This window comes from Saimiri boliviensis, chromosome 6 (genome assembly GCF_048565385.1).
Source record: "Saimiri boliviensis isolate mSaiBol1 chromosome 6, mSaiBol1.pri, whole genome shotgun sequence".
In the NCBI taxonomy this organism is placed as follows: Eukaryota; Metazoa; Chordata; class Mammalia; order Primates; family Cebidae; genus Saimiri; species Saimiri boliviensis.
In genome coordinates, this window is record NC_133454.1 from 60,699,229 (window position 1) to 60,712,789 (window position 13,561).

The 13,561-nt window shown below is 43.9% G+C and overlaps 1 protein-coding gene across 5 annotated transcripts in view; it reads left to right on the forward strand.

The window, feature by feature from the left end:
• Window positions 1-13,561, forward strand: part of PKNOX2 (PBX/knotted 1 homeobox 2) — a 269,623-nt gene that overhangs the window by 218,301 nt on the left and 37,761 nt on the right. For all 5 annotated transcript variants that reach the window (XM_039470683.2, XM_039470684.2, XM_074400798.1 and 2 more), the window contains one exon: window positions 1,920-2,091. In XM_039470683.2, the coding sequence (XP_039326617.1) occupies window positions 1,920-2,091 (172 nt within the window). The remainder of the gene's footprint in view (window positions 1-1,919; window positions 2,092-13,561) is intronic.

Sequence of the window (13,561 nt, forward strand, 5' to 3'; positions counted from 1 at the left end):
CTTACCTATTGTGTTCTTGGTAGGGCATGGTGGCTCACACCTGTAATTCCAGGACTTTGGGAGGCTGAGGCAGGCAAACTCCTCTCTTGAGGTCAGAAGTTTGAGAGCAGCCTGGCCAATGTGGTGAAATGCCCTCCTGGCTAAAAAAATTTTAAAACTAGCCAGGCATGACGGTGGGCACCTGTAATCCCAGCTATTCAGGAGGCTGAGGCACAAGGATCATTTGAACCCTGGAGGCGGAGGTTGCAGTGAGCCAAGATCATGCCACTGCACTCCACCCTGGATGACAGAGCAAGACTCTTGTCCAAAAAAAAAAAAAAGAAAGAAAGAAAGACTTACTGTTTCAGTATGGTAGCCACTAGCCACATGTAACCTCTTAAATTTAAAGTAACTGAAATTAAGTAAAATTAAAAGTTCAGTGTCCTTGTTACAGTAGCCATATTTCAAGTGTCCATTGGTTTCATGGGGTTAGTGGCTGCCGTACCGGGCAGTGGAGATTGCAGAACATTCCCACCATTGCAGAAAGTTCTGCTGCACGGCACTGTCTAGACCCTCCTTCTCTTGGGCAGAAACATGGAGGCCAGGTTCAGGTCTAACACGCATTCCTCCTCCTTGTCCAGCAAATGGGACTATCTCAAAAAAAAAAAAGGGGGGGTGCCAATATTGCATAGTCCCAGGAGTCTGGGGAGACAGACCTGAGAGGGATGTGCAGAGGCATTTTTGGAATGGCAGTGGAAGGGAATGGGACTCTCTGGAGTCCAGTATCAACAACTCATGCACTCACATGCACACATGCTGCAGAAATAAAGGTGCTGTGCACTTATACATGCAGGTACCCAGACATACATATAACATATATATTTCCCAAATACTTTTTGAGATCCACATACATCTGACTAGACTTCGGACATACGGTGATAAATAAGGTGAGCTAGATTGCCGCCCTCATGTAGCTCAGTCTAGTGAGGAAGGCATATGATTAAAAAAAAAACTTAGGGACTATCACTGTAGGTTTGGCGGTGGGGGAGTGGGTGTCAGGAGTCAGAAAAGCTTTCAAAGTTTCTGATCTCCAAGCTAAGATTCATAGAGCCATTTAGGAAACACTTTGGCTCACAGAGAGCTGTCATAGGACCCTCTGCCCCGACCACCACATATACCCTCTTCACTCATTGATTCCTACAATCACCAAATATTTATTAAGTGCCTGCTATGAGCCTGCATGCCAAGGTCTTAGGGATATCAGGATCACTAAGTCAGTTAGAGTCTTGGAGGAAAACAGTGAAGAAATGATTTGCATCACATAGTGATGCAAATAATCACTGTGTCATTGTGTGATGGCCTAACACACTGGGATATCTGACCTAAACTGAGTCTACCAAGACTCAGGACAGGTGAAGACATCTGCCCACCACATGTGGATGAGTCGTCAGGCTCACGTGTGTCTCCTGCGTGCACATGCAAGCACGAAAGTGTGCACATCTGCCACCCTTAGCTGGCTCCAGAAAGACGGAAATGGATCTATGACCTACTGCTAATGTTCACGTCTAGGACTTCTCTAGACACCCCTCACAGTTCCTTCCTGGGTTGACTCTCAGCCAGAAATGGACACCTACTTCTTGGAAGGGTTATAACCCATCATCCCTCCCCAAATATCCATTATCTGACCAAAGAGAAAAGGTAGGTGCTTAGTGGGTAGGGACAGGAGCCTCTTGAGCCCAGAAACTAGAAGAGCAGACCCTCCTTGCCAAGGCACGAAGTGCTGCCATCTAGACTGACCATGGGGACTGTGGATGTTATCAAGGAGTGGGACCTTGGGAGAAGTGACGGGGATGTGGGCACGGGAGCCTAGTGGCTTCTGAGCACAGGTAGCAGCACGGTGTCTGTGTGTGCCCATGTGTGAGCTCTTGATGTCCCCGCAGGCACCCTCTTTTCCCGCTCCTGACGCTGCTGTTTGAGAAATGTGAACAGGCCACCCAAGGCTCTGAGTGCATCACCTCCGCCAGCTTTGATGTGGACATCGAGAACTTTGTCCACCAGCAGGAACAGGAGCACAAACCTTTCTTCAGCGATGACCCAGAACTGGACAATCTGGTAAAGAACCTCCACCCTGCACCCTGGCTAGAGTCTTCATACCTTCTGATACCCTTCAAAATGCCCTAGAAATGATCCTTTCATTAATTCACCAACAAAAGGTTTTGGGTACCCACCATGGGGCGTGCCCTAGATGCACCATTCCTGCAGCCAAGAACATTTTTAAGTGCCTTAAACCAAGAATTCCATGCACAGGTTTTGCAGCCAAAGTTCTGCCCATCTATGCCCAGGTGGCAGTAGCATCTTAGCACCCACCCTTTTGCAGTGCAGACAGGAGGGAAGGAGGGTTGTAGTAGCCAGAATATCTGCGGTAGCTGTTCTGAGTCCCAGAGTCCTGGCATATTAGCAAATCTGTCTTGGGCTGTCCAGAGAGGAGCTAATAGTTGACATGCTACTGTATGGAGGACAAAGGTAACTGATGTTGAAGCTCATTAATGAAGAGAAAGGCCTGGCATCGATGTGCTGAGACCCGTGGAGGACCCGTTCATTCTGGGGACAGGGTAGATCAGGCTCCCAAACCTAATTTGTCAGCTAGATCTTGACTATAGTTTTATAGAAATACATATCCCTAGGCCACACCACCTGGAAATCATGATTCAGTGAGTTTTGTGGAGCCGTCGAATCTACATTTTAAAAAGTTTCCAAAACGTTGCAATCATCATTAGGTTTGGTAACCAGTGGGTTGGATGACATCTGAATTCTCTTCTAGTTCTGAGAATTCTGCGGAAAGAGCAGTAGAGAGGTTGCTCTGGGTTTGTCCATTACTCTAACTAGTCATCTTGGAATTCTTAACCACAATTCTTTATTTTTTGTGGGTGGATTACCCAGATTGTGAACAGTGAATTTGGGAACTCTGGAAAACTCTCCCCCACAGATTGATTAATGATAGTGCTGACCTCTTGCATCCAATGTTTAACTACTCTTGCATCCATTGGAGTTTAACCTACTCCCAAAAGGGAAACAGAATTAGAAAAGCAAGGCAAATGTGGTTCCAAAAAGGAAGAAAAAGAACACAGACATAGACACACAGATACAGACAGACACACGTACACACACACACACACACACACACACTGCATCTGCAGAACAGATGTAACTGGCTTTGGTATTCTGTGCTGTGAATTATCCACACCACTGATTCTCTCAAGAGCTGAATATGTGACTGTATGGAGTCCAGAAAAGCTGCCAGGAGAGCCCACGCTGGCCTGAAGCTTTGTGAAGTGTCGTGGTGATGGGTGGAGTGTTTGAAGAGCGGAGGAGGCCCTGCCAGAGGATAAGCACCCACTAGCTGTCGGGAGGGTCAGTAAAGGCCTCTGAGAGCCCCAAAGCCACCTTTTCTCATCCTGGGGCATCCCTTTCTTTGGCTGGGATTGGCAGCCCCCTTCCCAGGAGGCAGGCCACTGTCTCTCAGGTCCCCTGGGAAAGCTGCCCCATGCAGGTGCCCGATTGCAGGCTGATCTTACCCTGCCCTGTGCTCTGGCTGATCAGAACCACAGACTGCAGTTGGGGAGCAGATCTTCACAATCTAGACCCATGGCAACCAGGGGACCATGAGATGCCACAGCCATTTCTGTAGGAGCTGGGATGGACCTGGGGGGGCAAGGCCCACTCCCCTCATTTGGCACAAAAAGAAACCAAGGCCTAAATTGTTAAGGAAATATCTAAAACTAGACTGGGTAGCTAACGTAAAATAACTTAAACCTTCTTAAGAGGGAGGAATCCTGGGGAAACAAGTTTCCCATGCCTTGCTCACCACCCCTGCCAGATGGTGAGACCCACCAAGGGCAGCCTCCCATCCTAGCACAGCCTGGAAACTGACCAAGTGGCCACCTCCATGCTCTCTCCTATGATGTAGGCTCCCCAGGCAGGGCTCTGCTCACTCAAAGAATCATGTTTAGAATTAATCCAGCAGAACTTGGTTGAGTGTCTGCCATGACCCAGGGACGTGGATGTTGTGGCAGCTGTCCTGGTGGCCTCACACTACCTGTGTTCCCCGGTCTTCCATCTCAGGCACTGGGCTGAGAGTGTCCAGCCAGTGGAGTAATCCTTGGACATTCCATCTATTTGGGAGCACCTGATTTACCTAGTTGAGTTAGCCATGGTCAATGACTGGTTGATTGACTGATTGATTATGTAAATGGGGAGATTTGAAAGAGCGTGTACAGACAAGAGCCCTATTCAAACCTCTGCTATCCATGTGATTTGGATGACTTAATTCCTTTGAGTTTCCTCATCTGTAGATCTAACACACCTATCTTGTGTAATGGTAATACAAAATTAATGAGATGGCTCCTGGAAATGGCCTTTAAAAATGCCTGGCATCTGGAAGGTTAATATCAAACGCAGGGCCCCTCTGAGAAGGTGCTCCAGTTTCTCAACCTCATATCCTGGCCACCAAAGAGAACATGCAGCCCTGAAACTTTATATGGGGAGTCAAGCAGTGGCCCTTGCCACCCCCACCCCTGGTCCTGTGTCAGGAAGGGGTAGATGAAGAGGGCAACCACAGGAGCCATCATTAGAACAAGAATCATGTAGCCAGTACAGCCGAGATGCACATAATTAGAAATTAGAAAAAGGTCAGATCACGTCATTATCAGCTCAATCAGCTGCCGAGTGCCACAGCCAGTTAATTTGGCATCTGTATTTTTTACAACCCCGCACACGTAGCCCAACGGACTGTAACTCTTTATCCGGACAGATATACTGCGCAGCCGAGCAGGGACATAAAATGAGAGACCCCAAGCAAATGAGCTGAGATAATTGAGAGATTTATTTTTTATATATATGTGTGTCAGGGCGGCTTTCCTTTGCCCTTGAATATTGACTTTCATAGGGATTGTTAGGAGGGCACATGGGTCCCCAAAACCTTTGCCCCTTGGAAGTTTCTCTCTCTCCCAGGGCCCTTAAGCCCCATTCGGACCCTGATTTCTCCCAGGCCCTGAAGCCTGTGGTCTCCAACTCCACCAAGCCCCACATTTGTACTCAGAGTCTCCCCAACCCCAGCTGGCCACCCACCTATACCCCAAGCAAGTTGCCCTGTGCCACCCTCTCATGCACCCCACGGTCACCCAGAGCTGCCCCAAAGATCAGAGAGGTTCCCAGATTGTAGATTTCAGCAGGAACCTCCCTCCCTTCATTAGCCACCTGCTCCCACAGCACCCCTACCAGAGAAGAAGCAGAATCATAAATCATTAGAGGGAAAAACCCTAGGGAGGGCCAAGCACAGTGGCTCATGCTTGTAATCCCAACATTTTCGGACACCGAGGAGGGCAGATCACATGAGGCTAGGAGTTCAAGACCAGCCTGGCCAATATGACGAAACCTTGTCTCTACTAAAAATACAAAAACTAGCCAGGCATGGTGGTGCATGTCTGTGGTCCCAGCTACTTGGGAGGTTGAGGCAGAAGAATCGTTTAAGCCCCGGAGGCAGAGGTTGCAGTGAGCCGAGATCATGCCACTTCACTCCATCCTGGGCAAAAAAGTGAGACACTGTCTCAAAACAAAACAAAACCAAACAAAACAAACCCTAGGGAGAAGTAAATCCTATTTCCACCCCTTCTTTTATAGCCTGGGATGTAAGTTCATAGAAGGAAGTGACTTGCCAGGACCAGAACCCAGGTCAGCGGACTCCTGATCTTTCAGTCTGCCCACAATATCACACCACCACTCCTCCTTCATTTACAAATAAAAAGTACCCCCCAAATCTCTTTCCCTGCACCCACGCTGTACCTCCCCATTTCCAAGGACAAGTGTGGCTTTCCACCCTCATAGTGGCCAAGCTGCAATGCCCTGGCTGGCTCCCCTGGGAAAGGCTGGCTCCATCCATCACTCCCTCAACCACTCTGATTCCCACGACCACAGGGGCACACCAGGCTGATTCCTTAGCTGGGCTCACAGATCCCCTCTGTGAGCCCAGCAGCCTCTGACTGGCAGTTGGTAAAGTTTGTAAAATTTGCAAGTTCCCCAAAACCCTTTGAAAGGTAAAAGCTTTTTGTTTTATAAAATCTGATTTACGGGCCCCCAGTGCAGGGCCAAGGTTTTATATATTATGCAAGATTTCAAACCGTGGCTGTAAAACGTACGGTTTCAGTTTCATGCATGGAATTTTTTTATGTGTAAATTTTTTAACATTTATGGGGCACGTTTTAATGAGACTCTGGTGTGGCTCAAGGGACAGATTACTGCTGCCTGCCCGCAAAGCCAGCTCTAAAATGGGGCCCCCCAGGCCCCTGGGCCCACTCTGAAGAGGCAGGGCCAGAGGCCGGAGGCTGTGGATAAGGAGGCACGTGAGGGAATCAGGTCAGAGCTCTGGGCCCAGAGGCCTCAGGCCAGTGGCATTCAAAGACTTATCCACTTGGGCCTTCAGTCCAGGCTGTCTCTGCCTAGACGGGAGCAGAAAATCCTACAGACACCAAGAAAGGGAAAGGAAGTAGGAATCATCAATGACAGTAATAATGAACATTTATAGAGCACTTATCAGATACCGTTCGAACAATTTTGCATATATTATCTTATTTAATCCTCTTTCTGGACCCACAAGGCACATGTTACTATTATCCCCATTTTAAGAGGAGGCAATTGAGACAAGAGATGCAGTCACCATCACACGGCTGGTCCATGACCCAGGCAGGAATCAAATACAGTGTAGGACTCTCACTCCAGCAGCCACACCCAAAACAGCTCTGTAGCTGATCTCTTCTTCCATTTTTCTCTGGCCCAGGTCTTGTTTTTCATTCTCTTCTAGCCACATCTCATTTAACCCACAGTGCAACTCTGAGGAGTCACTGTCTTTATCTTATTTTACAGGTGAGGAAACTAAAGTTTAGAAGAAACTGAAGTTTACGTAAATTGTTCAAGGTCTTATCATAGATGGAAGACCCCAGACAGCCAAGACCTAAAGCCTTGAACATCTTCTTACTATTTATTTCTCACAAGAGCCCTGTGAAGTAGTTGTTATTATCCCCCATTTGACAGAGGAAGAAATCAAGGACTAGGAACCCTACAGCCAATAAATTACAGAGCTGGGATTTGAACCAACTGGATCTAACTCCCGAAGCCCACCCTCCTTCCTCTGTACCACTGCTTCCTCAAATTCTGAGGCCATCAGGAGAGTGCCAGGTTATTGACTCAAAAATGACAACATGTCTTGCATGATGGTTTCCATAAAATATTTGTTTTATCCCCCAATCATCAGGCAGTTAGTTCTCCAGTCGCTGATATTCACCTTTTTTTCATGTCCCATTTTTTGTTCTAGTGACCCCACACTTCCAACTGGTCAGGCCAAGCTGGCCTGGTCTGGAAAATTCCTGATTAGATTTGAGCTTTGGCAGCCACAGTGACCCACAGGAAATATCATAACAGGTTAAGGAATGTGTGTTTATAAATTCCTTCTTCTGTCCGTGAGGGAGAACAGTTCCAGCTTCCCAATTTGAGAAAGGAAGGAGAGGGTGAAAGGAATTTGCCTGCAAAACAAAGATGCCTGCCTAATTCCTGCATGGAGTTGAATGGGTTCCGTAATCTCTGAGCCTCCATTTCCTTATCTCTAGGAGAGAGATGATATTGCCTGTGTCCCTGTGGTGATGAGAGTCAAATGAGATAATGGAGAGAAAGCATTTTGTAAATTTTACAGTGCTGCGTATACAAATGTTTTGAAAGGCAAGAAATTATTATTATCAAGTGGAGAGGCCATGATCTTACAAGAGAGGCAACTACTGAGAGAGGCGTTTGGTGATGGAGAGAGTACCACACTGGTATAAAGAACTGACATTTCTTGAATGGCTACTATATGCCCAATGCTCTTGCATACATGATCTTATTCAGTTTTCACAACAACTCTAAAGTGTAGGTATTATTGTAACCATAAATTTTGCAGATAAAGTTTAAACTACTTGTTCAAAATACCCAGGCAGAAAATAATCAATGTGGGACATCAGACCATGCGGCTTTATAGAAAATAAGAAGCCTGATTTTTGTGAACTTTCCTGTGACTGTGAGACTTGTGTAGAGTGGTAGGAGACTAAAATGTGAAGTTGCATCTTGTTTTGCTTTTTTGATAGGAACTTCTTAGAAAAAGAGGGCTGGATCATTATTTTGAAAGAGAAGGTAGGGAAAGAAACTGAAAGATGGAGCAATACCTGGGGAAACGGGAAAGGATTTAAGGACACATTCACTACATTTGGTGGTGATGTTAAATTAAGTGGTACTGTTTTTGTTCTAGAAAATTTGGAATAAATTTTTACATGATCTTGATCATTTAGAAAATAGTTTAATAAATCAGAATTTTCTAACTTAGAGGCAAAAATCCAAAATTGTAAACACAAGATAGAGAATGATTTACTAAACACAAACATGGGGGAAGAAGAGACCGTGGGAGTTACTATTTTTTCACAAGCTGAACATAGAATAGCAGTAGAAAAGCCAGTGAGATTTCAGACATTATTAGAAGAGATTATTTTTACAACTTGCAGGCGTTTGGTTTACTGTGGTTTATAAAGCACGTTTGCATTATAATCTCCTTTAGCCCCTAGCAAATCTTGTGAGGTAGAGATGAACATTATCCCCATTTTACATGTAAGGATACTGAGGCTCAGAGAAATCATGGAATTTGCCCAATGGAACCCAATTAGCAGACAGCAGGTCCGGACTCAAATCCAGGCTTCCTGACAATGAACCCACAGTGTTCCTGCTCTGCCAGGCAGCCTCCCCGACATTGATGGTATTGCTTATCTTTCTAATATTGAACAGGTCCTACATATTCATTGCCTCAGAATACCATTACGATTTACTCTACCTTCTTAAATCTTTAAACCAATTCCATTATCCCATAAAAAAGTAATCCTTCAACTGCTCTTTATTACACCAAAGGATAGGTCCACTTTTGGCCACTGAGCACCAGACCTGGTGCAAATATATGCAAATATAAAGTATGCATATATTTTATTTGAGCAAAGCTCTTCTGGGCGTATTTTACTTTTGTTTGACTTACCTGTATATTCTGATTTTATAAAGTAAGTATAAATTTGTTACATATTTAAAATAAATGAATAGATATGTGTACTTTTTGGTGCGTACGTATGCATGAATGTATATGTATGTGTGTGAGAGAGACGGAAAAAAGACAAGGAAGGAAGGGAGGGAGGAAAGAAGGAAGGGAGAAAGGGAAAGAGAGGAAAGGTTTAAGGAATTATGATTGTTTTTGTCTAGAGAAGAGAAAGTTGATTGAACAACTTATTCAAGTCAGACGCCTGGTCCGATATATGGCATATAGTAAGACTCAATACTTTTTGAATAAATAAAATTAAATTAAAAGAAGTTGTGCTGATAGAGGTCCTAGATATTTCTTCATGTTCTTGGTATCTACAGAAGGCACTTTACATTAAGGCAGGAGAGATTTTGATTGACTATAAGGAAAAGCTTCTTAATCAGCAGACTGAGAGAATATGGAGATGGATGGTCTGAGGCAATAAGGTCATCTCCCAGTGACAGGGAGAGGCTGGAGAACATGCAGCCTGTGTCTTGGTGAGTTCAGACTGTGCAGCCACCTAGAGGCTAGCCCAGGTCATCATATGGGGTTTGTTCTAACACCACCAGGTGTGAATTGAGGGCAGAAGTCCTGGTAATGTTCAGAGAGTCAGAAAACACACGGGACCTGACAGTCCAGCCCTCTCCATGTGTACACGCAGAAGCAGGCACCTGTGTTGATGAGGTGTTCGGACCCCAGGGGGCTGTGCCAGGAGTGAGAGATGGGAGATCAGAACAGCCAAGAAAAGGCACATTACCAGGAATGATTCTGGAAATCCTAAACGTTGATGTCTCAAAAGCTGTTTGGTTTTCCTAGAATCTTGTGCTTGCTGTCACTGAGCCACTTTCTCCCAAACCATGCACTCTGTACACTGCCATTTCCTCTACCTACATAATCCTGAGAGTCTCTACTAAAAGACAAGGTACACAGGTGGGGGTGGGGCAACCTGGCTTCATATCACTTACCAGTTGTGTGACTCAAAGCAAGGCAATGTAATATTTTTGGATTTTATTTTCTTCAGATGCAAAATGTGAGCAATAATGGTACCTACTCAATGAGATGGTCGTGTGAAACAAATGAGGCCTGGAATGGGCTTAACACAGTACCTGAGATATTGTATGTACCTGAGCAACGTTTGGGTATTATTATCAATCCAGCAACACATATCTGTTAAGTACTTTATCCTGTGCTCATTACACTGAGAGACATAGACCAAGACGTTCATGGCCAAAGTCAAGCAGAACATTAGGCAAGAATAAATCTTTATTAAGCACTTAACTCCACTTCAGGGTCCAAATGATCCATTCTAAAGCCACAGTTCTCCTCTTTGCTTAGGATGGCTCTGTCTCCCTCAGTCGCTGCCCCATGGAGGTGGCACTTCTTAGGAGGAAACCCTGTGACTGAGCCCTGCATGTAGACACACAATTGCTGCTTTCTGTCTTTGAGTGACACTTGGTCTAATTTAGTACTCCAAAAACCCTTAATTAGTTGAGCACAATCCCTGCTCATCAGACAAGCTACAAACCCAGCCCAGGGAATGTGGGCTCCCCACTTGAAATGCCAATAAGGCACAGAGAAGGGTGTAACGCTGGCTTCAAGCCACACTGCTCTACACACACCTCACAGTCGCAATTCTCTGGGATACATTTCCTTCCTTGTTTCCATCCCTTTTTATAATGTTCAGACTCTCCTCTGGGAATCAAGATGCTAGCCAAAAGCTAGGAGGGTGGGATTAAATAGAGCTCCCATATATTGCTTGTGTCAACATAAATGGATCTGTAAAAGCAATAAGCAGCACCTCCCAGCATTTTTTTTTAATTTTGATGTAATTGATTCACAAGCAGTTATAAGAACTAATACAGAGACATCCTGATTCATATCTTGTATAAGCATAGCACAATGTCACAGCCGGGTACAATATACCAACCATATTCAGATTTCACCAGTTTTACATGCACTGCGTGTGTGTGTGTGTATACATGTTAGTTCTGTGCAGTTTTATCATGTACCTAGATCCACATAAACATTGCTATAGTCAAGTTACAGAACAGTTCCACCCTTCCTCCTCCACTCCACTCATCAACTACCAATCTGTCTTCAATCTCTAGAATTTTATCATTTCAAATATGTTACATAAATTACATCATATAGTGTATAATCCTTTGAGACTAGCTTTTGCCTCTCCATAAAATTCCCTTGCAATCTATCCACATTGTTGCGGGGGTGGGGGGGGTATCAATAGTTCATTCTTTTTTATTGCTGAGTTATATTCCATGATACGGATGAATTACATTTCTTTATCCATATACCCATTGAAGTTTGAGTCGTTTCCAATTTTGACTATTAGAGGTAAAGCTGCTTTGAACATTTGTATACAGGTTTTGGTAAAAACATATGTTTTTATTTCTCTGGGATAAATGCCCAAGAGTACAATTGCTGGGTCATATCGTACACACATATTTAGGTTTGTAAGAAGCTGTCATACTGTTTCCCAGAATGACTGTACCATTTTACACTCTCGCCGGCAATGTCTGAGTGAACTAGTCTCCAGTTCCTCATCAGCATTTGGTGTTGTCACATTTATTTCTTTTATTTTAACCATACCAATAGGTATGTAGTGATATCTCATTGTGGTTTTAATTTGCATTTCCCTAGTGACAAATGACATTGCATATATTTTCATGTGCTTATTTGCCATCTGTACATCCTCTTTAGTGAAATGCATAATCATGTCTTATGACCATGTTCTAATTGGGTTGCTTTTTATTTTACTGTTTGATTTTGAGAGTTCTTTATATATCCTAGATACAAGTCCTTTGTCAGATATGTGGTTTGCAAATATTCTCCTCTAGTTTGTAGGGTCTTTTGAAGAGTAAACATTTTTAATTTTGACAAGGTCCAGTTCCTCATTTTTTTTTTTTTTACTGGATCATCTTTTCTTTTTTTTTTTTTTTTTTTTTTGAGACGGAATTGCGCTCTGTCACTCAAGCTGGAGTGCAGTGGCAACTCAAGGCAACCTCCACCTCCCGGGTTCAAGCGATTCTCCTGCCTCAGCCTCCCCAGTAGCTGGGACTTCAGGTGCGCACAACCACCACTGGCTAATTTGTATTTTTAGTAGAGATGGGTTTCGCCATATTAGCCAGGCTGGTCTCGAACTCCTGACCTCAAGTGATCTGCCTGACTCAGCCTCTCAAAGTGCTATGATTACAGGCATGAGCCACCGCACCCAGCCTGGATCATGCTTTTAGTGTCAACTCTGAGATCTCTTTGCCTCGCCCTAGATCCTGAAGATTTTTTCCTGTTTTTTTTTTTTTAAGAGGTTTATAGTTTTATATCTTACATTTATGTCTTCGATCCATTTTGAGTTAATCTTATGTAAGGTATGAGGTTTAAATCAGGATTCAATTTTTTTTTTTTGCATATGGATGTCTAATTGTTCCAGCACCATTTGAACAACCCCCTGAAGAAAAGCAATTTGGCAATATTTATCATAATCCACAAGACGTTCATAGCTTTTTCTTCCTGTCACTTCTGGGAATTCATTTTAAAGAAATAATGTAGAAACAAACAAAAAAAAGCTATAAGCTTAGAAAATATTCACTCTAACTTTTTTATAAAATTAAAAATTGGAAGTACTCTAAATACCTAACAATAGGGTACTGGTTAAGTATGGCACACACATGAAATAATATTCAACATTTAAAAATATATTTACCCAGTAACTTTCACCCATTCAGCAAATGTTTACTCAATATCCATATGTGTTGGTGCTGAAGATAACATGGTGAGCAAATTAGACATCATCCCTGCCTTCTCCAAGCTCATAGTCTAGAAGAGAGAACAGAGAAAACAATTCTGGCACTTAGAAAAATAGATTTGCTAAACTAAGGGGCAAACCAGAAAACAAAATTGCATGCACAAAGTTATTGAAACTATGTTAAAATGTATGCGTGTGGGAAAAAGTTGTCATTTTTTAAGGTGACTGGATCAAAGACAGGTTTTTTTTTTTCACCCTGTTTTCCATACTTTCCATAGTATTTTCTTTTTATGGTAATAACAGCAGTAAAGAGCAAAGCTTCAATTGCAAAATAGCTTCTTGCCATGAAAAGGTCAGGAATGTCCATTTGAAGAGGCAGCAGGCTCCCGTACAGCAATCCAAAGGGCATGGAAAAGGCCACACAGACAGTGAGGTAGCCTGGTGCCCAGCTAAGTCATGCTGGATTATTCAGTCCATCAGCAAGTATCCACAGAGCATCCACAAGGTAACCGGTATCCCATGAGGCACTCGGAATGCTTGTTTAAGAATAGGCACTATTCTTAAAGCTCTATTCTTAAAGCACTATTCTTGAGCTCTAGGGGCACTTAAAAGAAACTGATCTCCATCTTCCTCATGCTTGCCTGGTCCTTCACACCTCACAGCATGCTACCATGTATACGCCCTCATGTAAC